General features: G+C 35.6%; 1 protein-coding gene across 5 annotated transcripts in view; it reads left to right on the plus strand.

The window, feature by feature from the left end:
* The window catches only part of CCPG1 (cell cycle progression 1), a 42242-nt gene that overhangs the window by 9410 nt on the left and 5103 nt on the right, over positions 1 to 27729 (plus strand). For 3 of the 5 annotated variants that reach the window (XR_008417081.1, XM_019442045.2, XM_053889045.1), the window contains exons 2-8: positions 11380 to 11448; positions 13953 to 14073; positions 15712 to 15788; positions 16640 to 16838; positions 18814 to 18909; positions 20744 to 20995; positions 24621 to 24742. Coding sequence is in view for 4 of the 5 variants with exons in the window: in XM_019442045.2 (XP_019297590.2) it covers positions 11389 to 11448; positions 13953 to 14073; positions 15712 to 15788; positions 16640 to 16838; positions 18814 to 18909; positions 20744 to 20995; positions 24621 to 24742 (927 nt within the window). In the remaining variant the exon portion in view is untranslated. Of the gene's footprint in view, positions 1 to 6061; positions 6083 to 11379; positions 11449 to 13952; positions 14074 to 15711; positions 15789 to 16639; positions 16839 to 18813; positions 18910 to 20743; positions 20996 to 24620; positions 24743 to 27729 lie in introns of those variants that run through there. The other 2 variants (XM_053889044.1, XM_019442048.2) reach the window with 2 other exon arrangements.

Consider the following 27729-nt stretch of genomic DNA (forward strand, 5'->3'; position numbering starts at 1 on the left):
TTTCACTCTTCTCAGGTGATGTGATACTCTATATGGAAAACCCAAAAGACTCCACTAAAAAACTGCTAGAACTGACCCGTGAATTCAGCAAAGTCACAGGATATAAAATCAGTGCACAGAAGTCAGTGGCATTTCTATACACCAATAATGAATCGGCAAAAAGGGAAATCAAAGAATTGATCCCATTTATAATTGCGCCAAAAACCATTAAAAAAAACCATAAAATACCTAGGAGTAAACCTAACCAAAGAGGTGAAAAATCTTTTTTTTTTCTTTTTTCGTCATTCCAAAGGGATTTAACTCCGTTGTCTGTTAAACGAAGTTGTGCAATGGTGATGGAAAAATCAGTTTCAGAAGATCCTCAACGCCTTTTCCTCCTCCATGTTTATAGTATTGGGGGAGAAACCTAACTGCATTATTTGCTGAGCATTTATTATTATTATACCATTTTATAATTATACCGTTATTATTTTTAACGAGAGGGGGTTCTTTCCTGATCCTTTGTGGGGCATCCTGAAAACTGAAAGCAGGGAGAGAAATTACTTTTAGTCTGCTTTATTGTTGCATGAGAAAAGCTGAGAGAGTGAGATCCAGAAGCTGGAAAATTAATAAAGCAAAGATTCTCTCTTGGGCCTCAATTTCACTTCGGTGTAAACTACTGTAAGGTATATATTATCCATGGATAACAACACTGAAAACTATAGAAAGCTCTTGAAAGAAATTGAAGAACACACAAAAATGGAAAAAATATTCCATGCTCATGGATTGGAAGAACAGATGTTAAAATGTTGATACTACCCAAAGCAATCTACATATTCAATGCAATCCCTATCAAAATAACACCAGCATTCTTCACAGAGCTGGAACAAACCATACTAAAATTTGTATGGAACCAGAAAAGACCCCGAATAGCCAAAGCAATCCTGAAAATAACAACAAAAAAACCCCTAAGCTGGAGGCATCACAATTCTGGACTTTAAGATGTATTATAAAGCTGTAATCATCAAAACAGTATGTTACTGGCACAAAAACAGACACACAGATCAATGGAACAGAATAGAGAACCCAAAAAGAGATCCATAAACGTATGGCCAACTAATCTTTGACAAAACAGGAAAGAATATCCAATGGGATAAAGACAGTTTCTTCAGGAAATGGTGTTGGGAAAACTGGATAGTGACATGCAGAAGAATGAACCTGGATCACTTTCTTACAGCATATACAAAAATTCAAAGCAGATGAAAGACCTAAACGTAAGATAGGAAACCATCAAAATCCTAGAGAAAGCAGGCAAAAACCTCTTTGACCTTGGCTGCAGCAACTTCTTGCTCCACACGTCTCCAGAGGCAAGGGAAACAAAAGCAAACATGAACTATTGGGACCTCATCAAGATAAAAAGCTTCTGCACAGCAAAGGAAACAATCAGCAAAACTAAAAAGCAACTGATGGAATGGGAGAAGATACTTACAAATGCCATATCAGATAAAGGGTTAGTATCCAAAATCTGTAAAGAGTTTATCAAACTCAACACTCAAAAAACAACCCAGTGAAGAAGTGAGAAAGAGACATGAATAGACATTTTTCCAAAGCCAAGACATCCAGGTGGCTAACAGACACATGAAAAGATGCTTAACATCACTCATCATCAGGGAAATAAAAATCAAAAACACAATGAGATACCACCTCACACCTGTCAGATGCTGGTGAGGATGCAGAGAAAGGAACCCTTTTGCACTACTGGTGGGAATGCAAACTGGTGCAACCACTCTAGAACACAGTATGGAGTTTCCTCAAAAAATTAAAAATAGAACTACCCTACAATCCAGCAATTGCAGTAAGTATCCAAGTGATACAGGTGTGCTGTTTCTAGGGAGCACATACACCCCAACATTTATAGCAGCGCTATCAACAATAGCCTAAGTATGGAAAGAGCCCAAATGTCCACTGAAGGATGAATGGATAAGATGTGGAATATATATACAATGAAGCATTACTTGGGAATCAAAAAGAATGAAATCCTGCTGTTTGCAACAATGTGGATGGAACCAGAGTGTATTATGCTAAGTGAAATTAGAGAAAGAAAATCTCTTCCACTCATGAATGGTGGAATTTAAGATACAAAACAGATGAACATAAGGGAAGGAAAGCAAAAATAATATAAAAACAGGGAGGGAGACAAAACACAAGAGACTCTTAAATATAGAGAACAAACTGAGGGTTGCCGGAGGGGGCATAGGTAGGGGGATGGGCTAAATGGGCAAGGGGCATTAAGGACACTGGTTGGGATGAGCACTGGTGTTACATTAGGGGATGAGTCACTGGATTGTACTTCTGAAATCAATGCACTGTATGCTAACTTGGATATAAATTAAAAGTAAAACTTAAAAAATGAAATTTGCAGCAAATATAAACTGTATGTACCACCACTGTTGAGGAAGATATTCTTTGCCTGTTCCTTTTATTGCCTTTGTACATGCTCTTCATTTTGCCTGAAATACCCTCCCCATCTTATCTGCATGTTTTGCTTCTGTTTGTACTCATCTTGCGTTTTGCCTAATCAAAACCTGTTTCGAGCCCCTAAATGATAATATTTAAAACAAAAGGATTTAGAACAGTGTCATATAGTTGATGTTTAATAAATATTTGCTGAATGAACGTGAATGAATGAATTTATCTTGTTGCCAGAGGGCTGAAGCAACTTATTGAGGTAGACAAAATAGAAGAAGGTAACACAGGTAGAAGAGAAAAATGAGAGCATAATGGTAGGAAATATGAAATGGAACCAGGGATGAAGATATTCCTCTACTCAAAATATACATTATGAGGTCTATATTATTTACCAAGGCTAGGTATCAAGAGGGAAAACTCTTCAGTTACTGAAGCCACCTGTTCAGGATAAGCTCAGTTCTTCTAACACTAAAGTCAGAAATTTCTACTGATCTTTTTTGTGAAGAAGATGCTTGAAAATGTAGTGAAGTATGTGCTTACTAACAATTTCAAGGAACAAGATAGTGAGTTCAGTAGGACTTTTTTAAAGCGACTCTTGGGGCGCCTGGGTGGCTCATTCGGTTAAGTGTACAGCTTTGTTCCAGGTCATGATCCCATACTTCGTGGGTTCAAGCCCGGTGTGGGCTCTGTGCTGACAGCTAGGAGCATGGAGCCTGCTTCGGATTCTGTGTCTCTGTCTCTCTGCCCCTCCCCTGCTTGCATTCTGTCTCTGTCTTCCAGAAATAAATAAATATTAAAAAACTTTTGAAAAAAAAATAACTCTTAATGTACATCAGTGGCATCACAACAAAGCAAAGTTGATGTTGGTAATGTTAAGGTGTGGCACTTTTATGAGGGCTGTCTGTGCTACAGAGTTAGAGTAAAATGCCTTTGCGTAGATCTGAACTAGACTTCACTGTCTTTAAGACTTAATTGAGAGCATCCTCAGTATTACACCAGGAAGGCTGGTCTCCTGATAGATACAAGAGTATTGTCTCTGACTGCTGAAAGTAAGATGAAGTGATACAGAAGCCAGCTCCAGCTGGAGACTTTCATTTTTCACAATAGATTTTTGCTATGCTTTTGTAAGAGGTCTTTTTAGAATTGAGAAGTACAGTAACATGGTCAGACCACTGGGGTGATGTGGCATTAGGTTTCATCAAATTTTCTTTCCTTGCTGCTAGAGACTTCATTTGGAAGTTGAAGAGTGGGTGAAATTGGTAGATGATAATGGATTTCTTAAGCTTTTCTGTTTCGACCTCTTCACTGTGGTAGGTAGTGATTTTAGTGGCTCTAAATCCCTTTTGAAAATACGCAGCATTAAAAAAATACTCATAACTATGCTCAGTTCAACACAGGCAAGTTTAGGGGTGGAGCTAAAGTTGAAGCTCTTTATCAAACAAAGCCTTGAACATAATACTAACAAGCAGAGTAACTCAAGGAAAAAAGTGACACAAACTACATTAGGCAAGTTGTGCTAAGAAGTAAGACGTAAATGCTGTAAACTCAGGAGTAGAGACCATTGTGTCAGAAACTGATCTAGGAAAATTTCATGAAGGAGAGCTGAGCATTAAGTATAGAAATGAGAAGAAAGGAGGAGGAAAGCATTCCAGGAAGTGTAACTTGATTAAGTGAAGACATGGATGAATGAGTGTCCATTCTGTATTCAGGAGACATAGTAAGTAGATTACTTTGACCAGGTGAGATAGTTCAGGAGGGAGACTTAAGTGATTGCCAGATAGTGAAAGTTTCTGAATTTCTCTGTAAAGGGTTTGACTGTTTGTAGAGAATAGTTATTCTCAAGGTCAGATTGGAGTAAGTATTGTATGTAACCTTCCGTCAGTTTCATCTTTGCCTGTATATAATTGTTTTGGGTGTTTATATATGTTTATGAAGGGAGTAAGAAAAGTGTTGAAAAATGGTACTAGAGAAAGTGACAAGTGCCATAATAATTAAAACAGCATTGGTATAGGAATATAGATCAGCGGAACAGAATGGAGACTACAGAAATTGATTCATAAATGTATAGAACTTAAAAAAAAATTTTTTTTAATGTTTATTTTTGAGAGAGAGACAGAGTGACAGCGGGGGAGGGACAGAGAGCAAGGGAGATACAGAATCCAAAACTGACTCCAGGCTCTGAGCTGTCAGCACAGAGCCTGATGCAGGGCTTGAACTCACGAACCATGAGATCATGACCTGAGCTGAAGTTAGACACTTAACTGACTGAGCCACCCAAGTGTCCCTATAGAACTTTACATAATAAAAACTGGCATTTCAAATCATAGAAAAAGTATGAAATTTCCATAATCGGGATATTTTCTCACCAAAAGGGAAAAAAATCCAGATGTATAGATTTAAACAGTTAAATGTAAAGCCAAAACTGAAAAAGTCCTAATAGAAAATATAGGAGAATAGTTTTGTCATCCTTGGATTAGGAAAGACTTTTTAAGAGCAAGCAAGATATATAATAGAGGTGTTCTAAAGGACACCCTGTTCTCCATCCTCTGTATTTGACTGCATAAAATTTATGATAGAAGGTATTTTTAAAAAACTGAAGCATTTTAGAAGAAAATATTTGTGATGGGTGTAATAGTGAATTATTTTGTGACCCAATTTAAAGAATTTCAGATCAATAAAGATAATCCAGTAAGAAAGTGAACATAAGAACATGAGATAATCTACAGAAAAGGAAATAAGGATAGTCAGTAAACATTGGGAAAGATTTACAACCCCACTAAGTTATCTGGGGAATGTGCATTAAAATAAGATAGTTTTTGCTCAGGAGATGATCAGACATTAATGATGGTTGTTAGCCTTTTGAGGTTATGGAGAAATAGTTGCCCTCATATTTTGGTAGGAGACCTTCCCTAACCTTATCTAATCTTATTCTGATCCCTATCCTCCAATCCCTACATTCAGTTTTCCCCCTTCATGCTTTATTTTTCTCCACAGTTATTAGCCACCAACTGACTTACCATATATTCTGCTTGTGTGTAGCCCTAGAATATGAACTCTTCAGGGAAGGTCCTGGTGTTTTGCCACCCTGCTGTGCTGTATCCCCATCACTTGGAATAATTCATGCATGGCACATAGTACTTGCTCAAGAAGTATATGCTGACTCAATGAATGAAATACTTACGTTTCAGATCAAGATAGGCTCATTTAAAATATTTCTGAAGAGTTGTTATTGGAGAAATAATTAAATATAAAGGGTGTTTAAAAATTTTTTATTAGTTGGGTTGTTGGATCCTCTTCCCTTTCTCATGATGAAGTCTGGTTTAAAGCAGGCATTTTGATATCCTTTTGGGGAGGTGAAAGTTCCAGAGCCTTTGAAAAACATTTTAGAAATAGATTCTTGAAAGCTATCTAGACTGCCTTATCTTTGATCCCACTTACAGCACAGCAGCACTTTTGAGACCTTTGCTGACAGCCCATTGGTTGGCTTACATTGGAATTATAGACATGTGGGAGAATAATGCTCCCATTCTTCTCCATCATGTCTAATTCTAGAAGATATGGTGATAGGAAACCTTACCCTTTTCCATAGTAAAATGTAGCTACTCAGGAAGGATGAGGGGCACCATTATATCAGGTAACACTCAATCCAGTTATACTTTCTGAGATAAAATTAACATTGCTGTTATTACTTTTGACAACTGCCACCTGAAGTGCTTTACGTCTTTAGCCCATAACTCCCCTAAACTCAGTCTCCAGCTTCCTGCTTGATGTTTCCACTTGGATGTGATAATCGCTGTCTCAAATTTAACATGCCCCAAAATAGTTCACCAGTTTTCTTTTCATAACCTACTGCTTTTGAAGTCTTTCCTGTCTCAGTGGCAATTTGGTTTTTGTATTTGTTTAGGCCAGGACTCCTCTCTCACACCCTATATTCAGTATATTGGGAAGTGTCGTTACTTAGCTGTACCTTCAGAATATATTTGTGTTATCTGTCCACTTCTGATTATCTTTATGGCTACCACCCTGGTCCAAACCACCATAATCTCTCAGCTGGATATTGTAGCTTTGTAAATTATCTTCCTGCTTCTGCCTTTGCTCTCCCCCACAGTGCTGTCTAAAGAAGGCTACCAGAGTGTTTTCTTTCTTTCCTCAAAAATTTTCTGTGACTCTTAGTTTAACTCCGAGTAAAAAGCTATAAAGTCTTAGGATCTATAAGGCTCTACGTGCTTGTTAGCCCTCTGTCCTCATCTTTTCCTGCTTTCTTTTCAGGCCACTCTTCTCTACCACACAGGCCTCATTGCTGTTCCTCAGAGATGGAGGCAGGCTTCATTCCAACTTTGTACCTGCAGTTTGGTCAGAAATGCTCTTTCCCCAGTTAACCACATAAGGATTGCCTCACCTATTCAAATATTTGCTCAAATATACTTTTCTTAATGAAGCTTTTCCTGACTATGTTTTTAAAAATCAGTCCCTTCCAACTTTGGATTTTCTGTACTCCTCTCTTGTTTTTCTTCATAGTTAGAAATATAGCATCAAATATACTGTGTATTCTAGCTGTTTATGTATTGTTTATTGAATGTCTCCATTGTGGAAGATGAAATGCACAGTATAATTGATGATTTTAATTCAGGGTATTGCAATATAGAGAAAGTTCATTAATGAGAAACATCTCAAAGAGAGAGGAAACCAAGGGGTTTTATAAGGGCAAGTAAACAAGGGAATCATGAGGAGAGGTGGAAGTGACTCTTAACCTGGGATTTGTGAGGGAAGGTTGGTCCTTTTGCATTTAGTCATTTGTCAGAAGACAAAACAGGACTGGGAGATTTTTCAGTGTTCCTTGCTTTCCTCCATCACAGGGCTCAGATGCAGTTCAAAATACTCAACTATGAATAGAATTCAAGCCCCAGGAGGCAAGACTCCTGTCTGTTTTGTACTTTGGTGTATGGTATTTTCAATACCTAGCAAGTGCCTAGATACTTGATAAATGTTGAACAGGTGGGTAAAGGAATGAATTTAAAATGGTAATCACCTTAGGCCTCCTGTCTGCTGAAGAATGTGTAATTATACCCATGTAGAATTGGTCTTTCTGCTGTAAGTAGCTTCATAAATGAGATGAGACTCCATGGAGTAAATTTACATCCTATCATCACCAGCTTGTGCTGTATTCTCTGGTGATACCATGTGCTTGTAATACTTACTGTCAAATTCTCTTCAATAGAGTTCTACATACAAAATCTTAACATATTGCGAGGTGAGAGAGTCCATTTAAATGAGGTCTCCTATTCTGGAATCTCTTATTATAGACTTTGGGTTTTATCTGGAAGGCAGTGGAGACTAATTTTAAGTGATTTGAGTAGTTCAAATGATTAGATTTATGTTTTTGGATAAACTTAGTGTGGGCAGCCTTGTAAAGGAGTGACTGGAAGGGAATTGATCACATGTTAGAGATTCATGAGGGAGCTGTTACCTTAACTGAAGTGGGAAATGATGAAGTTGGGGTAAGAGTGGATTTTGGGGTCAAGGTGAAGTTTGAGCTATCCTAAATCTAGGGGTTGATATTTTGTGGCTTTTCCTTATAGCCAGATTGTTTTTGGCTAATGCTGTTCTCTGAGATAGCAAAAATAGGAAGAACAGCAGGAAGATGATTTTAAGTCTTGTAGATGTTATATTTGAAATGCCCAAGAAGCCTAAGCAATGGGAAATGTATGACAAAGAAACTACTCAGGACTGAAAGGAAGCCTGGGTCTAGAAAAGTGCTTCAAGTTTATCATCTTCATAAAGTACCTTAACTTTGTATGATTGTTTATGCCTTTGTAACTTCCCATAAACTGCATATTTCTAAATTATTAGTAATGCTCTTAAAATGGGAGGAGTTTGTGCCTTTACCTTTGGTCAGAATAATGGGAGAGGAACCTCATGGGTCCCTGCAGAATTTTGATTTCCTTGAACAGTTTAGACTTGTGTTACTAACTGCATCATCATCCAGTAATCTACCTTTCTTCTTTTTGAGTACCTAATATGTGTCAAGCGCTGTGCTTGTGTGTTGGGATTATATAATAGGCAAGTAAATAAGCAATTACAGCACAGCATTCTCTTAAGTGGTAGATTAGGGAAAATACTAGTCTTTGGGGATGAGGTAGGAAGGATGGGCACAGGAGTTTGGGTTGAGGTAAGGGGCTAGGGAACTGATCAGAATATCTGCAATGTCAAGCCTTTTAGGGTATCAAAGTCTGAGCAAAGGGAATGAATGGAGTGAGGATGAGATGCTAGAGATGAAACATTAGATATTCAGTACCTTTGGGCATTACCCTGAAGACAGTATGAAAATCTTAGCATGTTAAAGGAATAATATAATAAAATTATCGTCTTAGGAAGGTCACTGACGAATGAGGAGGTTCATATACAATGGCACCTTTTAGAGTCAGTGTATTTAGGGTGGGGCTCAGTTTTTAAAATTTTGCTTTAATTGCAGTGCACCCAACTTTTTGAGAATTGCTGACTTAAGTGGGTTCTTTAGTAAGGCTCTGAATTCTACTTAACCAAACTGTTTCTCTGGTGTTATGTCCAGTAGGGAATCTTTTTTTCTCATTTGGACTGGATGTCAAATTTGTCCTTCCTTCCAGATGAGTAAAACTAAGAATTAAACTGGGGCCTGATTTAATGGGGCTCCTTGATTTGAAAATCTCAAATATGCTCAAGTTGTTCCAGTTTAGCAATGTATATAACTTTATTTTGAAATGTTGGCTTTGTTAATTTGAACACCTGAGCTACTAGATTACTTTGTTAGAAAACGAAAGCTAGGAACTACCTGTTTAAAAGAGCCGTTTAAATGGAAATTACCTAGAGAAAAGTAGGAGATATGTACACACTAAATATCTCTGGGTTTGGTAACCAACCCACAAGTTTTGGAAGATTATTAAGAAAGTAAAGCACTGGTAAGTCTCAGGTGAGATGAAGCAGTATTGAGAATGTGGGTTATAAAGGAGGTTAGAAGCTTTCACAGGAAGGAAGAATGTTTAGGCTTCAGTTAGTTTTCTTTATCCTACTTCTTGTTCCATGGTTTTTCCAGCTACCCAGTCACTTAAACCAGAAACCTGGGAGTTATCCTACCAACACTCTCTCCCTTCTGTATTTGGTTATTAAATCCTTTAAAACAAAAATCTTTGATGTCTTTTCAAATCTTTCCTAACCCTGTCCCTTCTTTGTTCCCTCCTATTCATGAATCCTGGTTAAATGTATACTCATCTTCTCCAGGGAGTATTGCTCTGATGGCTTGCATCTCCCAGGTCTAGGGCTCTTTAATTGCTTGCCACCTCATCTTAATATATGCACTTTTAAAGATTCATACCTGATTTCTTTTAACATTCCACTCATGCTAGATTAATTGCCTTGCTTAGAACTTTCATATTTAGTTTTTTCTGCCTTTGTTTTTGCTCTGTAATGCTTTTTCTGTTCTTTTGGGACATCCGGTGTCATCTCTAAAGGGGAAACAACTTTATTTTTTTGTGAAATCTCTCAACTTTTAAATTTTGGCAACTAATTCAGTTAAAAAAACTTGCTGTCTCCCATGTCTAAAAAACATTGTAACCTCATAAAGACTTCTTTGACCATTCCTCTTTCCTCCTGTGAAGTTAATTGCTCAGTTTTTGTGTAGTCTCATATGTCAGCTCATAATTTTCAAATTGTTATAAAAGAATTCAAGTACAAATAGTAATGTATCAAAGTTTTTTTTTTTTTTTTTTAACTCATAAAAACTGGTTCAATGAGGAATTGGGAATTGTATAATAGCTTAATATGGAGTGCTGTAGCCTTTGGGGTAATCTTCTCTACTGGAATAGTTTACCTTTACATTTATGGAGTTATAAACTGCCTGGGCCCTAATCAGTTGTAAGTAGGAAATCAGATAATCAGGTGACTTACTAGAAAATGCTCTAGCATGACAGTATAAGTCACACAGTCACACAGTCTTTGTATCTCATTTTAGGTTTTGAGTAATTTGTCTGAATACATGCTAATTTTTATATTATTAGTGGCCAAGCACCTCTTTGTATTTTCTCATTTTAAAATGTTAATTTTTCCAGAATCACTAATAGAAGATTCAGACCAATATTTTTTGGCCTGTTTGTAAATGAGCACTGTTTTCATATTGAATCTGCATTAGCGTTCTGTTAGAAACGCTAATTCAACTTGAATTTAATGTGTTCTCAGTGTATGTACAATAATAGGAGCACTTATAGGACTTAAATATGTTGAACGAAGTCAGTAAGATATCATTTGATTAGCTTGGTTTTGAAGTTTAAATAGGAGTTTCAGATAGAAAGGGGAGAACAAACCAGGTAGAGTGACCAATATATATACTGCTTTAGGACTTGAGTCTGGGTTATTATCAATGACCTCAAGTTTCTAACCCATTTCTGGTCTCCCCCCCTCTCCCCACTTTATTTTAATTCAGGTGGAGTATTGCTGACATAGTTATTTTCATAAAAACTGTTTGATCGTATTCTTTCCCTGCTTGAAAAATCTAAATTGCTTCATGTTGCCAACACAATAGACTTCATTTTGCTTGGCCTGGGAGCTCTTCCGCTATTTGGTCTCTCAACCCTTGATTTACTCACAGAGTCAAATTGGCTTCTCCTTTCCCTTCAGTTCTGCCTGGCCAAATCCTCCATTTTCTTTCAGACTTTATTTCTTTATTCCAACAATATGACTGTCCATATATTCTAACTGAGGAGGTTCTCTTGTCTTAAAAGTTTGGTTGTATTTGTTCATAGAAATAGGCAGTTATATGCCCTGTATGGTAATTCTGTGGGTGGGTTGTCTCAGTTTCACCTGGAAGGCAGCAAGCCACTTTTCATACTAGATCACATGTAGTGCTTCCTATAGAATTTTTAAAAATATACCCCACATGTCAATATATTTTTATATTTGTAGACCTGAAAAATGTCTGAAAATTCCAGTGACAGTGATTCATCTTGTGGTTGGACTGTCATCAATCATGAGGTATGCTATTTAATACTTCAATACATGAGGTATGCTATTTAATACCTTAATATTTAATATGCTATTAATACTTTTAATGCTATTTAATACAAATAAGGCAATTTGTAATATTACAGTGTTAGTGGTGTAAGCTGGGCTTTTTGAAGGCCATTATTTTTTTATGTTGAAGCCTAAGGTTCCATTGTCCATAGCTTGGACACTTTTGCACCCATATTAAACTTCACTACTGAAAACTCTTAACGAGCAGTATCTTTTGCATTATAGTACATTGCTTTCCTCAGCTTTGAGACATTAGGCAAATATTTATTGAAGGTTTATTATTGTGTAGGGCCTGCACCTTACCTACATTCTCATAGAATTGTAAACAACCGTCTGTGGTATAGATTGTTTTCATTCTCATTTCATAGTTGAGAAAACTAGATATTAGAGAGGTTAAGTAATTTGGCCAAATTTTATAACTAGGAAATGTTGGCTGCATTTAAACACACCAGAAAGGAGCATGGAGAACATATGTTCTACTTTTGGTATGCTATGTTATGTTATGTTATTAGCAGAACTTGACAGAAACAAGGCTATGGCCAGAACTCTTTAAAAAAATGAATATTCTTACAGAAGTATGATGTTATGTGACTAGTATATAATAAGCATTAATTTCTTTTCCACATTGGTAATATATGTTCATTGTAGAAAAATCATAAAATACTGATAAATAGAAGCAATAAATTAAAAGTCATCTATATTTAAAGTTTTAAAGGATTTGTCTACAGTTTTCCTATTTGTTTTTAGGATCTCTTAAGGCTTGACTTGTTTTCCTTGACTAATAAAAGTTTTAAATGGTATTTTTTATAATTACTTTGATAATTTAAGGCTTAGACAGTTGGTTACTCCTGTCTTCTAAAAATCACTATTAACCAAAGAAGGATTTTTTTTTTTTTTTCTGTAGTATAGTTGGAAAATTTAATAGCAGCTGTACCAATTGAGATTGGGGTGGTTTCTTTTTTAAATAAGTGACTTTTCTATTTTTAACCTGTTTTATACAAAGCTTAGATCAGCTCCCATAGCAGTAACTTTTCCTTCAAGGATAATTAACATTATAGGAACAAGGAAGCTGTGGGAGTCTTACTTAGGATTCTGCATTGTGAAGCAAGGCAGGAAGCCTCTCATGCACTTAGCCAAGGGTGTCATTAGGGTGCTTCTGTTGGAGATAATCTTGTCACAGAGTAGATCAGATTCGTATTTTCATCCCTCTTCCCTCTGTATCTAGTTATCCAGTTCTACTCTTTCTTGCTAATGTCTCTTACATGTGTTTACTTTACTTTTCCATTGCTACCATTCTGTTTTAGGCCAGAACCTGTGTCCCTTGCAGTCCCCAATTCAGCCCTACCCTGTTTCTGTCATTTCCCTACTACTTTAGGCATTCCCAGAGTCTTAACATTCAGAATTCTCCTTAGGACTAAACTCAAAACCTACTCCTTTAATGAATTCTTTTAATTTTTGCTGTTTTGAGTTATGTATATTAGGAGAACTTAGACCTTTCAGTTTCATGGATCAGTAAATCACAGAAAAAATTGGGAGAGGGGCATGAGGATAGGTAGAATCAACTTAGTGGTTAACTTTATTTTACTAATTAAGATATGAGAAAAAACTGTAAGATCCACTATTTTCTTTTTTTTTTTTTTTTTTTTTCAACATTTTTTATTTATTTTTGGGACAGAGAGAGACATAGCATGAACGGGGGAGGGGCAGAGAGAGAGGGAGACACAGAATCGGAAACAGGCTCCAGGCTCCGAGCCATCAGCCCAGAGCCTGACGCGGGGCTCGAACTCATGGACCGTGAGATCGTGACCTGGCTGAAGTCGGACGCTTAACCGACTGCGCCACCCAGGCGCCCCAAGATCCACTATTTTCTTAAAGAGAAGGTAGTTGACATCAAAGTAGGGAGGACAACCTTGGAAGAATAAAGAATAATCTAAAATTTTATAGTGAAAATTTACTCCCATCAATTCTATAGATACATTTTAATCCTTGCCTTTAGACTTTTAGTTCTGCATTGCCATAGTAAATAGTTATTTGCATGTGGAAATTTCTCTGAATAGGTTGCAAATTTGAATTTTGGAATTGAGGTTTTTATACCTCATAACACATGGCAAAGTGCCTTGCATAGTACCTTTGTAAATGTTGAGTAGAAGTAAATTAATAGAAATAGCAAAGCTTAAAAACCTACCCTCTGTGATCAAATTAATTGCTTGGGCTTATAAAATAGAGTGCAGCATTTGACTTTTGGCTGACTTCTCTTAGAATCTAACCCTGTGATTCCATTCTGCTGTTTCCCTGACATAGGCCATTATGGACTAAATTGAATAAAAGGTAGTCAGATTAGATACTGTTCCCTTTGAAGTATGGCAGCATCCAGGACTTTTAACAATGGAAGCATCTACATGTAGTGAAACCCAGCTTTGAGCTGGATTTGATAGACATATAACTGATGATCATTTTATCCCTAGGGGTCTGATATAGAGATGGTGAATTCTGAACATGGCACAGCCAGTGACAGCTGTGAGCTCGCTCCAGAATGCACATCTTTAGAGCAAGAGGAGCTACAAGTATTACAATCAGAGCAAGGAGGTAAGATGTTAAAAGGAATCTGATTTTATTTTTTTTAAATAGGATGTGTGAACAATAGTGTGAATCTTGCATTCTTTCTAGTCAGGCAGCCTTTCTGGCTAATCAGATCCGGTCACTAAATGACTAAAATTTTCGTGTGGATTGGGTAGTGACACCAACCAGTGGTTTATTTGCAGCCATAGTATCTATTTCAGCCTCTGTATAAACTCTTTGATAATGCAAGTGTAACCAGTAACTAAACACTACTAATTTTAAGACTAGTGATATACAAAATACAAGAGATTTACTAAACTCTTTTCTAGTTAGCATCACACTTCAAATTACTTTTGGTTAGAGGTGGTAAAAAAGGCATTTAACTGCTTTACTCTTCATTTTTAAATGACTTCTTAAACGGTTTTAAAAAATTGCATTAAAATGTAAATAGAACATATTCTCCTCAGGAGAATAAAGTGGATACGTCATGTCTAGAAGTAATGATGGATTATACCTGTTAATCTTGTTTTCAGCCTGTGTATTGATTATTCTCATTTGAACAGTGATCCTCATCTTTGATAGGTCAGATTTTTCTCCCAAGAAATATACATACTCACATATATAAAAGTATTTCCAGACTTCCTTGGGAGTTCTTGGACCCAAGTCCACCTTTGCTGAAAGACTTAATTTCAGATTAATACTCTATTAGGGGCTATGTAACATACAGATGGCAAAGTTTTTCTTTTTTTTCCTCCTCTGTTTTTTTTGGAGGGACTAAATTCTATGAGAAATACACACATTAATGACAGAAAAAAATGATGAACAAAACAAATTTTAAGTCACCCTTAATTCTTTTTATCTGGAGGTAACTGCTATACATAAAAATTGATAAAATTAATAATAATCTTCTTAAATTAGTGTAATAAAATATGCAAATGCATATAACGTTTGGTATATGTTCTTGGCTGTGCATAAAATTTATGTTTATCATGTATTATTTTAATATTTTTAACTTCTATGAAAATTTTATAGCCTTTTGTATGAAAAATAGAATTGTATGAACTCTAGGGGTTTTTTTGTACATTTTTTTCTTTGAGGAGTTTCTTATAAAATATATCTCCTGTAGTGACATTTTGTTTTTCTGTGTTCTTTTGAATCCTTATTTTTTATAGTCCTTTTCATGGCAAAGAACTCATAATTTGAAGCTGTAGTTTTGTTTGTTGAGTTACCAGGTATTGACAGTCATTAGAATAGTGCTACTTTTAGGAATTCTGAATAAACTAAGAGTTCAGGAAATGTACCATCAGATGTCTGAAAAATGTTTTCCCATATTCACAGATTTTTACAAACACCTTAAATTTAGTACTTTGGTATTGTACAGTAGAGATTATGTTGTTTACTTAGAGATTGTATTGTTTTTTTTAGTAGAATTTAAATGAGTTCAGTTCGGTATCTAAAATTATCCTCTGACAATTTCAAATAATTATATTTGAAATACAGAGATCTTTTTAGCAACAGTAGAGTGATGGTATGGTTGTATATGACATTTCATTAAATCCACTTACAAAATTAGGAGTAGATTTTATGTACTCAGATTATAATATACGTGGCCTATAAAAAGTCAGTTAAGTATAATTGATTGAATTGATCTTTGCTTTATATCAGAGAGTAGCCAAAATGGCACAGTGTTAATGGGAGAAACTGCTTATCCAGCTTTGGAGGAAACGAAGTCGGCACTTGAGGTAAACATGTGTTTTACTCTGTGGATATATGGTAAGCAATATTCCTTAGGGAATATTAAGGAATAATTAAGGTTTCCCTTTCTAGTTATACTTTTATTCCTCTTTGAATTATGCAACATTTATTAAAAATTTTGAGATTCCACAGATTGGTCACTTTTATGATTAGCATTAGCTTCTGTTTCAACTCTTAAGTGAAATGCCTTTTAATTTACAAAAGTAATTTCTTGGAAATGTGTGAAAGATCTGTTCATTTACTTTCCAATATAATTTTACTTGGAAGTAGATTACATTCTTGAATTATACTGAAAAATTAAGTTATTAGGACTGATCTCTAAAAATGAAGATTCGTTTTTAAATTTGAGAACAAACAAAATCTTGTTTTTTGGTGTTTTACTTGACTTCTAGATAAAACTAGTTTATATGATTTTTACATAGCATAGCTATTGAAATTTATTACATATGCAACCAGAGAAATTTGTAATCAGTCTTTTATGGGCTTCCTGACTATAGAATTATGCTCGAATAAACCCATGGAACTGGTGAGAAATGAATCCTCTTTTCCATGGTCCTTGTGTTTTAAAGGTGAGCTTTTTAGTTTCTGTAGCCAATGAAAATTAGGCAGCAGTTTGATCTAATTCTGACAGATAATTGTCAAGGGGGTTGATGGTGTTTTCAGTCTGAAAGATGAGTCTACTCCTGAGTAATCTTTGTCTTTTGGGCAGGACTCATATCTTTTATTTTAAGCCTAAATTACCATAACACTTAAGTACTGTTGTACACTTTGAACTGCATAGAAAACATAAGGCTCTTAAATAATTGTTAAATTTACTGTTTTTAAAATTATTCCTCAGAGAGAAGAAAAGTCGTCGGAAGACCATGTCTATTTTGGAACTGTCAGTGATGATTCTGATATTGTTACCCTTGAGCCACCTAAGTTAGAAGAAATGGGAAATCAGGAGGCTATAATTGTTGAAGAAGCACAGAGTCCAGAAGACTTTAACATGGGCTCTTCTTCTAGCAGCCAGTATACATTCTGTCAGCCAGAAACTGGTAAGAACTGCATAAAGAATACACTGATGACAGACTTAAGTTCTCCTGTGACCACCTTTTATATATATAATGGTCAAGTTTTTAATATATTTGAGATTTTTTTTTGTAAAACCTACTATTAAATCTGGTGTTTTCTTACATTGTAGGGCTTAGAGTACAATTGCTATAACAATAAATAACAACATCTTTTATTAAGTGAAAGATGAAAAAAATATCTTCAAGGAGATTTGTTACTGTCTCAAACACTCAAATGCATTTGATATATTTTTTAGATCTTTAAGGGTGGGAGATTGTGCCATTGTAACTAAAAACAGGAGAAAGTTAAGGTTTCTACTTACAGTGGTACAAATTTTATATTCTAGAAATAAGCTTATTAATTGAAGTCTTTTAGGTCCTTTCAGTTATTAATCATTTAACAAACATTTATTGGATGCTACTATGTGCTAAACAGGGTTCAAAGAGCTGGCAGCACAGCAGCATCCCAAAGCCTCTGACCTTTGTATCTTTCATTTTAGATTGAGTTATGAAAGGTGCCTATTTTAAGTCCTATTATTAATGCAGTTCATGCCTACTGTTCAGATAATGATTTGGAAGTTAAAATGTGAGTTACTGAGCTAATTCCTTTCTATATTTCTTTGGCTCATTTGGAGGGACGTATATAATAACGTCTTTTCACATGGACATAAATATGTAGACACAAAGTTACTGGAAGATAAACAGACCTGGCATTAACTCACACTTATTAACCAGTAACTTGAGCAGTAGCTCAAGGATGAATTGTGGGAAAGACAAGTTGGTGGTGCACTGCTAAGGGATTCCAAAGTGTCCTAATTTGATGGAAAAATAGGGACGTGTCTATTTTGGATTATTTTCTTAGAATTTACCATTCTTTAATACTTAACATTTGCCAGAATCAGACAAATGGAATTTCTCTTATTCCACTTTAAGCTAAAAAAATGTCAAGTAGAGATTTTTAGCTATCTCGTTTAATGGTGAGTTATTTTCAGTTAGTATACAAGAGCTTTTCATTCAAATATTTAAATACTCATCTGGCATTCTTAGTGGTGGTCAGCCTTTGCCAGAATGTATACGTAGTACATTTATTACAAGGACTAATGAAATGATTTTACTTTTTGTTCATCAGATTTTATTTTGTTTAAATCCAGGATTCATGCTGTATTCAAGTAGTCTTCTTTCTTTCCATCCTTCCTTTTTTTGGAAAACTATAGATGCTGGTTTAATTTGAGAATATTCATGGGCCAGAAAAAGTAGTCACATTGAAGCAGGAGTAGCAGAAGAGTTCAATCAGACATTTAAGAAATTGATGCTATAAACAATTTTTCTCAGGAACTTGGACACTTCAAAGCACATTATTCTAGTTTTTATCTCCATTCTGAACTTGGACTTCTTGGGGATTTTACAGTTTCAGTTAAGAGAAATATTTTATTAGGAGTATTTTTATCCATTGCTATCTCTCCGAAAGGAGTAAGTTATTTCAGTAAAGTATTACAAAGTAATAAGAACAAAGGACATTTTGGATTACGTTGAAAATACTATATAGAAATCCATTGCTAAGAGTCTTGTTTTCTCTCTCTTATCTCCTATTTTTCTTGGTTTAATTCCTGACTACCTATTACCTGGTTATTTTGATTTTCCTTTCCCTTCTCCATGTCTGTAGGATTTCATCTTCAGGTTTTTTCTTCTAAATTAGATTCTTGGGACAATATACTTTTTGTTTATTTGAGAATACTGTCCACTGCCGCCAGAGGATTCTCCCCCAAGAAAGCAAAGTTGGTAGCTGTAGAAAAGTTTGTATTGCATATGTTTTTTTTAAAAGGCATGATTGCAAAATTTTGATGGAGCACAAATAACGATGTTAAGTGGTAATTAAAATAAGTATTTTCAATTCTCTTTTTCCTTTTTAGTCTTTATAACAAAGCTTTATACATCTTTTTTTCCTGTTTATTCACAAAAGAAAGGTGGTGGGAGAAGCTGTGGAAGATTCCTGAATGCATAAGGGGATGGGATGATCAGCTGAAACACCATGTTCCTAGCCAACTCGCTTTCCAAGGTGGTGTGACTAAATCTGATCAGCTTTTCCAGAGCTGAGTGTGCCTAGTCACATTTACTATTTACTTAGTGCTTTAAAGATATCTGTTGTCATCTGTGATACTCTAAACAGGTGTTCAAATTGGTCTTGTAATAAAGCTGGCTGAGCTTACTGCATGCCTTTGCGTTGCCTGCATCTTGGACTGTGGGCCAAATTAAGCTTTGGAAGAAATTTAAAACCAAAATATTTTAGCTGTCCTATGTATGGGTTAAAAAAGATGGAAGCATTAGATAAGGAGGTGAATTTATTAATATAGATTAGGCTGCCTTGTTTACTTAGAATATATAATGATGGTGATATGCTAATGTAGAATTAAATTAAATAAATTTAATTTTGTGACATTTCAAATGAAATTTGAAAGGAATCTTGACGAATTGTTTTTGCATTTATCCATCTTAATACATATTGCCAGAGAGTCTGACTTAAATGCTCCAACCATGATCTTGAATGCCTTTGTATTATGTAATGCTTTGTTTAAGTCTTCCTTTCTTTCTCTTTGTCCAAGAAATGTAACCTCACAGCTGAGGCGACGCCATCTGGGAAAAACTAGTGATCAAGAATAACCAGATAAACATGATGGGCATAAGGGTCATGACCAAAAGATCTCTCAGTGGCATCTGTATCACTAAATATTAGGAATATTCATTCATTCAGTAGTTCTTTTTGTCTTTGTGTTTGTTGTTGTCAGTGTGAAAGTTACCTGAATTCCTCTGTGATCCATCTTTAAAAAGTATTGCCTAACCTAAGTCACCAACTTTCCTGTGGCATGGTTATCCTGTCTTCTGAAGAACGATTTTACTTTTTTGAAGCATGAATGTTTGTTATTTTGGAGCTCTTTGTATAACATTGAGGTTCACATTTATCCTTTTGGTGCTTTTTTTTTTTTTTATTCCTCTAACTGGCCTGTGGAAATTGTTACCAAGCCATCTAACCTTCTGTGTTAACATATAGTTTATTGATTGATGGAGCGGTGTTAACAAATTATAAATTTGAAAAAACCAAAGGTGATTTTTTTTTAGTGGATATACCAGGACTTGAGATTTCTTGTGGCTTTTTTTTGTTGTTGTTGTTGTTCTTTACTATTCTTTTCATAAAGGAGCAGCACCAGACTAGTCCTTAATATCGGAGATAGCTGTTGTGTCACTTCCTCATGCTGACATATTTACTAGAGGGTAAAATTAATAACCTTCTAGTAAGAGTGGCAGTCGAAGGGAAGGGCTCATCTGACTTCTGGATACCTGTGTTAAACTATAGTGCTTTGAACCTTGATTGTGGACTCAAGGAATGGAAATGAAACTAGGGTCCAGATACACCCAAGAAAACTTTAGGTAGTTGTACTTTGTAAGTCACAGGAACTGTTTGTATACCTCCCTGTGTCCCTTCAACAGTTGAGCTTAAATTGCCTCTATTTGAAATTGAAAGAAGAGATTGACAGGTTTTTTTTTTCCTTCCAGAAACAGTATCTGTTTATGGTTCTAATAGCAAAGAAATTTAATAGACTATGAGAATGATTGTTCTAACAGTATAAACTTTAAGAGAGGTTTGAAAAATAAAACCAGATAGACCCTCAAAGGCACAGACTATGATTGATTCTTGTGTATCACAGTTGAAATCTTTGATGTTTATGGCTTTATGTTGATAAACTTGAAAACTTGAGTGTTTGTGTTCTTTTGTTTTTGTTTTTGGCTGTCTTATGTAAAAGGGCATGTAGGGATGGCATTGATTATTCTAAATCATATTTACTAGAAAATCTATTCTAAAATTTTTAATATTTACGTTTTTCTTTTTAAAATAGTATTTTCATCCCAGCCTAGCGATGACGAATCAAGTAGCGATGAGACCAGTCATCAGCCTAGTCCTGCCTTTAGACGACGCCGTGTTAGGAAGAAGACTGTTTCTAGTTCTGACTCTGAAGAACGGCTACTCCCCGAACAAGAAACCGAACCCTCTAAGGAGTTGCATAAACGCCAGTTCAGCAGTGGTCTCAATAAATGTGTTATACTTGCTCTGGTGATTGCAATCAGCATGGGATTTGGACATTTCTATGGTAAGTATTTGAAAATTGGTTATATAAAAATTGATGGTCTAGTGTATGGACCCTTACTAAGAGTGAGGAATTCTGGGATCTGTTTTCAGTGTCCTTATTAAATATATAACCTTGCAAAGCTTGCCATCTGTTTGAGCCTCAGTTTTCTCATTTGGAAAATGGGGATAGTGCTGCCTATCTCACAAAGCTGTTTTTCACTGAAGTTTGGTGGTATTTATTTAAGAAATGTAGCATCCATGTTTTTTTTTTTCTTTAAAGAAAAAGATTAAAAATCTGAAGTGCTTACCACAAGGGACATCATTTTAATTTAGAATCACAAACTAGCTTTAATTTGGCTTTATTTGGAAGATTATTTAAATCTCAGTTGAAATGGTTATATTGGAAATGTCATAATAATTGGTGCTCATTATTTTTCCCCTCAGGTTTTATGCAAACATTATATTTTGTGACATTTGTTGCTGCTTCCATGATCCATATGAATTGAGAATTTATTTTTTATAATTTATTATTATACTTTTCTCATTGTTGTTCTTGTTAGTGTTTATGTATATTGATCATCTTTAATGCAAAGCCCTTAAAAGTGTTTTGGATGAAAAGAGGAGGGAATTCCATATGGTCTTATTTTTCATTTGGGAGCCTAACTGTTGAATCTTAGTAAATGTGATTGTTTCTACAAAGATAAGACTGAGAACTGAGCATTCACACTCTTTGCTGTATTAGAATTTTGAAAAAAACACATGAAACAAATGTTTTAGGTCTTGTCACTTTTACAGATTTCAATTTGCCTTACATGAACTTCTGAGTTTTGCTGATATGATCCACAGTTTAACTTTTGGAATATTCCTGTTTTGCTAGTTCCTTTCAACAATGTGTACCTTAATGCAAAATGTACCATATGTTAATTTTTGGAAAAGATACATTATTCAACACAGTGTAATGTTAGAATAAATAAGACAGTCAATACTTGTTTAAAGTCAGAGTCAATAAAATGTGTTTCTTCTTGTCTAACTTTATATTAAAAAATTAACATTTAGACTCCTGGTGGATATCTGCTTGAATTTAGTACTGAGATACTGTAGTTTGTATCCTCCCTTGAAGTTTGTTGTAATGAGATTTGACTTGAAATATATGCTTAATTTTGTTATTTTCTAGCTGGAACAAATGTATGAATGTTTTTTTTGAGCATGATTTCTTTCCCCACAGGTAAACATGGAGGTAACAAAGGAGAAGGTCTTCTCTTAATCTTTTTTTCTTACTAAAAAAATTGGACAGTGATTTAATGTTAATCCAAATTGCATTAAAACCCCACCAGTTGCATGACCTTTAAGTATTTAGTGGAAAGAATAACTTAGAAAGGAGTGCTTTCAAAATTAAGAAACTACTGCTCTGTTTAAAATTTTGGTTACTTGTAAATTTTACTTTAATGATTATATTTAATAAAACATTTTCTTATACTTTTTAAAAGCATCTTTTTGGAATATGAAAGGCCTGGGTAATATGAAATAGGTCTCCATTGTGATGAGATTAGCTCGGTGAACATATAAAAACTTCTCTGACAATTTTTCAAGGTCACTATTTAAAGGACATCACAGTTTTTTTCTTAATTCTGGCACTTATCTCAACACTTTAAGAGCTCTTTTGAGTTGATTTCAGAGCCAGTTTGAATTTCTCATGCACCATGAAATTAGTCATTGCATTCCATAATCTATCATTTGGTTACTAACTATGTAACAAAACATCCCATTAAGTGAATCACTCCGAACATTCACCAAGCTTGGCTCTGTATGAGCTTGGAGAATCAGACCTTTCCTAGAAGGAAAGGAAAACTAGCAGGAGTGAGGATAGTAAAACAATGTACTACAGATAATATGGTACTGCTTTAGGTTCTGAAAGTGCTTACAAAAGTTAAAAAAATTTTTCATGTTTGAAGCACCTGTCTTCCTTACTCTTTTTTAACATGTCGGCTATCCATATTCTAAATCAACAGTGGAGTTCAGTTGATTCGATTTTCTCATGGAGTTGCTTTAAGTATTGATAGGCTACCCTGCTCTTCAGACATTGTAACAGAATATAACTAAGTACTAAGTTGTGTGGCACAGACAAGAATTATAGCTCAAAGGCTATACTTCCTGAGTCATCCTGGAGGTAGTAGGATTTGAGCTGGGTCTGGTCTTATGCTTATGCTAGGTAGAAGGAAAGTGGAATGTTGCAGCAACGGAGAACATGATAATCTGAATGTAAACTTTGCTGGGTTTGGGAGCAGTGAGAAGACTGGCTGGACTATAGCAGAGGAGGTAAATCAGGCTACATTAAGACAGATGTCCAACGCATGCTGTGTAATAGTACTGCAAATTCAGATCTCAACACATAGTTTTAGGTTATTTTCCAAGGGGGTGAAGGAATTCATCCTGTCAGCAGTTTGAAAACAAAGAGGTTTTCTGTTATTTGGGAACTACAAATGAATTTTCAACATTTAAAAAATCTGAAATTCTTTTGAGTAATATTGAAACAAATTTACCATGCTTTTATAAGTTGGAAAATTAAAAGAGAGGAAGTGAACCCTAACAGAAGAATATCAGAGCTGGTAACAGTTGTTTATGATTTGGCAAAAGTTTTCTCTTTACTATTTCTCAAGATTATTGAAGAAATCAAAGGTTATTTTTTTTTTTTTAGCAGTAGGGGAAGAAGTAGTAAACTATCATTACATCTTTCATTCCAAATTCTGTGATGTCTTTACATAATAGAATTCCACTGTAGATGTTAATGTCATGGTTGCCAAATGCCTTTTGCCTTGTTTTTTTAACGTTTACTTTATTTTGAGAGAGAGAGAGCGCGCACTTGCACGCATGAGCTGGGGAAGGGCAGAGAGAGGAGAGAGAATCCCAACAGGCTCCATGCTGTCAGCGCAGAGCCCGACATGGGGCTCAATCCCACAAACCGTGAGATCATCACCTGAGCTGAAATCAGGAGCTGGATGCTTAACTGACTGAGCCACCCAGGCACCCCTTTTTGCCTTATTTTTGACTTAGTGTTTTATTTTGTTTTTTTTCTCTCTCATGCATGAGGAATGTAGCAGCATGTGAACAGCATGTCTTGGCAAATTAACATTTTGGTTTTTAGGGTGAAAACTTAGAGACTCCTAGTTGGTTTAAGATTTTTCACTGTTGGGATGGGGATGGTGGCACTCTAGCACAGACCTAACTAATGCAGAATTTTTAAGAGATTTGGCTGTGAGAAGGGTAGGTAATCACAGCCAATTATTTTCCTTGCTATACCTTTTGGGCTGTGTTACATCATTTAGGCAAAATGTAGTGAGAAAAAATAGACCTTATTTTTCCTTATTGATTATATCCTGTGAATGGATTTCATGGTTTGTTTGTTTCCCTGTTGAAGACAACATTTTTTTATACCTCAGCCATCTCTCAAAAACAACAAACTTGAGTGCCCTTGTTATGGTAGACCGGCTTGTTTTAATCAAAAGGATAGTGAACTGCTTAAGTATCTGTGGATGTGTGCTAAATTAAAAAAAAAAAATGCATTAACCTACTTGGCCTGATTTATATTAACATTTATCTACCACCATTTGATGAATGACATCATGAGATTTTACTTATTCATTTTTCAGGCACAATTCAGATTCAGAAGCGTCAACAGTTAGTCAGAAAGATACATGAAGATGAATTGAATGATATGAAGGATTATCTTTCCCAATGTCAACAGGAACAAGAATCTTTTATAGATTATAAGGTAGGTACTACTAACAAACTTTATAAAAAAGACTTGTTAGCCAATAATTATTGTGCTGTTCAGATACAAGTACAAAGAAGATTATTAGTGAGTAAATATAATATTGTAATTGTAGATTACTTACTGTGTCCTAGTCACTGCTGTGAGTACCTCACATACAGTATTACTCTTATTGCTCACCACAGCTCTGTGAATTAAGCAAGTATTAACTTCATTTCATAGATGGGAAAGAGGTTCAAAAAAGCTAACTTTTCCAAGGCTAGCAACTGGCAGAGCTGAATTTATCTGACACCAAAGATGTTATTTCTGATTATTATAATTAACATTTTTAATTGATATATATATAGAAAACATTGTTATTATTAGCATTATTTTTATAGAACTGAACAAAACATTTCCAGTCAGTGAGAAAGAGGAGTTTGTAGCCTCTCTCTAAGATCTTTCCTTCATCAAGGGAAATGAAGTAATCAGCCAGTCCTTTTTTTTTCTTTGGTTTCTTGTTGGATCGGATGGAAGAGCGAGCATGGTCTCCTTCCCACCTAAAACTTACCTACCATCCAGCAGCTCTTTTAATACCTGTGTGGGTATGAGGACCAGCGAGATAGCTGGTCTCCTATCTGGTTCATCCATAAGAAGGGCATAGGGCTTGCAGAACTCAGGGTAGAAAAGTAAACTCTTGCTTTTTTCTCCCATTCCTTTAAATTTCCTTCAGTTGATGTGTGTATCCCTTATAGGGTCACATTACATTTCCTTAAAAGAATCCCACTTGACATCTGAATTCTTTCAGGCAGGGACTACTCAAGTTATTTGTTAATAGTGTAGTTTTTCCTACCTGGATCAAAGGATGTTGTAAAAAGAGTAGCCATTTTCTTCTTTACCATCATGGTTTCTGGTTCCATAGGATGATGTTGACTTTTAGGAGACTGACCCTGCATAGATCTTCACTGAGTCAGTTCTTGCAGATCTCTTATCTCCAGCTGTTAAATGTGGCTTTGAAGATCTTCATGGGAGACCTGCCCCTGGATTTGCTTATCAGGCACTTAATTCAAGACTATGGAGTTTACGGAATGCAGAATATACCCTGCATTCTGTGGCCCCTTATGCTTTTGCATTTAAAGATAATGCTACATTACTCTGTACTACCCTGTGGTCCACTTCCATTGCATACATGAAACTTGTTTTCTCTCTCATTTGGAGAGCAGATAAAATGATTATAATGAAATTTTAAATTTTAATTTGTTCTTTGAAGACAGTGAACCATCCATTTCAGATGGTTATCTTTCAAGTGGAAATACTGTCATTCTCTTTATTTAATTTTTTTATTAAAAATTTTTTTTTAAACATTTATTCATTTTTGAGAGACAGAGAGTGACAGAGTGTGAGTGGGACAGAGAGATAAGGGAGACACAGAATTCGAAGCAGGCTCCAGGCTCTGAGCTATCAACACAGAGTCCGATGCGGGGCTCAAACCCATGGACTGTGAAATCATGACCTGAGCTGAAGTCGGACCCTTAACCGACTGAGCCACCCAGGCACCCCAATATTGTCATTCTCTCTCTCTCTCTCTCTTTATAAAAAAAATTTTTTAATGTTTATTTTTTTGAGAGAGAGTGCGAGCAGGGGAGGGGCAGAGAGAGACAGGGAGACACAGAATCCAAAGCAGGCTCCAGGCTCTGAGCTGTCAGCACAGAGCCCAATGTGGGGCTTGAACTCACAAGCTGTGAGATCATGACCTGAGCCGAAGTCAGACACCCAACCGACTGAGCCACCCAGATGCCCCCTGTCATTCTCTTAAAGGACTTTTTTTTTGTTTCTTGTATATCAGATTTTTTTTTTTTGTCTGATTCAAATGAATAACCATAATGTCTGTGGTAAGTTAAGTAAAATTTAAGTGTCATTTGCTGATTTATACATAAGATACTCTAACTGATTAGATAATGCTATAACAATTAACTTGTTTAAGCATATTGTTTAGTTTCTTGCTGTTTTGGTGAAAGTTTATTACTAATAACATCTTGAAAGAAAGATCATTCAAGGCTACTTTGAAATGCAGCAGAACTCTGTAAACCTAATTGAACATGGTTTTTTTTTTTCTCTATCAAGGATGCTGACTTCTAGCTATAATTTTATTTTTATAAAAAATTATCTTCACTTAAGGGTCCGAGAAGCCTCTAGTCCTGCCTAAATTCTCTTTAGGAGACTTCTCAGGAGAGATTAGAGTCCTGTAGTCAAAAGATAGAAGACCTGTCTCCTTTTCTTCTAACTTGTAAGTGGACCTAGAAACCATTAAGGCTTTAATATGATTACGGGAAATAGTCATCACTAATAAACACTAATCAGAAGTACTCCTAGTTCTATTTTAGAAATCTTACTAGGGATAAACTAGGCTATAGCTAATTTTTTTCCAGTCTTTAAATTCTTCCAACATGCTGTGTTGTTGTTGTTGTTGCTTATTTATTTTTAATGAAACATTTCATTTTATATATATTTTTTAAGTAGGCTCTACACCCCTGGGGCACCTGGGTGGCTCAGTCAGTTGAGCTTCTGACTTTGGCTCAGGTCATGATCTCATGGTCCATGAGTTCAAGCCCCCTGTCGGGCTCTTTGCTGACAGCTCGGAGCCTGGAGCCTGCGTCAGATTCTGTGTCTCCCTCTCTCTCTGACCCTTCCCCATTCATGCTCTCTCTCTCTCTGTCTCAAAACTAAATAAACATTAAAAAAAATTTTTTTTAAAGTAGGCTCTACACCCCAGCATGGAGCCCAGTGTGAAGCTTGAACTCATGATTCCAAGATCAAGACCTGAGCTGAGATCAAGGATTGGTCACTTGCATACTGAACCACCCAGGGGCCCCAGCTATGTTATTATTTTGATGTAGCTCTGTGCTGTGCATTTTCTTCCATATGAACCTTCTTATTTTTACATCTTGAAATACATACATATACACTACAAATACATATACTGCATAAAGGGTAGTCTGCAGAAATAG

The sequence above is a fragment of the Panthera pardus genome, unplaced genomic scaffold (genome assembly GCF_024362965.1).
Source record: "Panthera pardus isolate Hobbes unplaced genomic scaffold, ASM2436296v1 HiC_scaffold_24, whole genome shotgun sequence".
Lineage (NCBI taxonomy): Eukaryota > Metazoa > Chordata > Mammalia > Carnivora > Felidae > Panthera > Panthera pardus.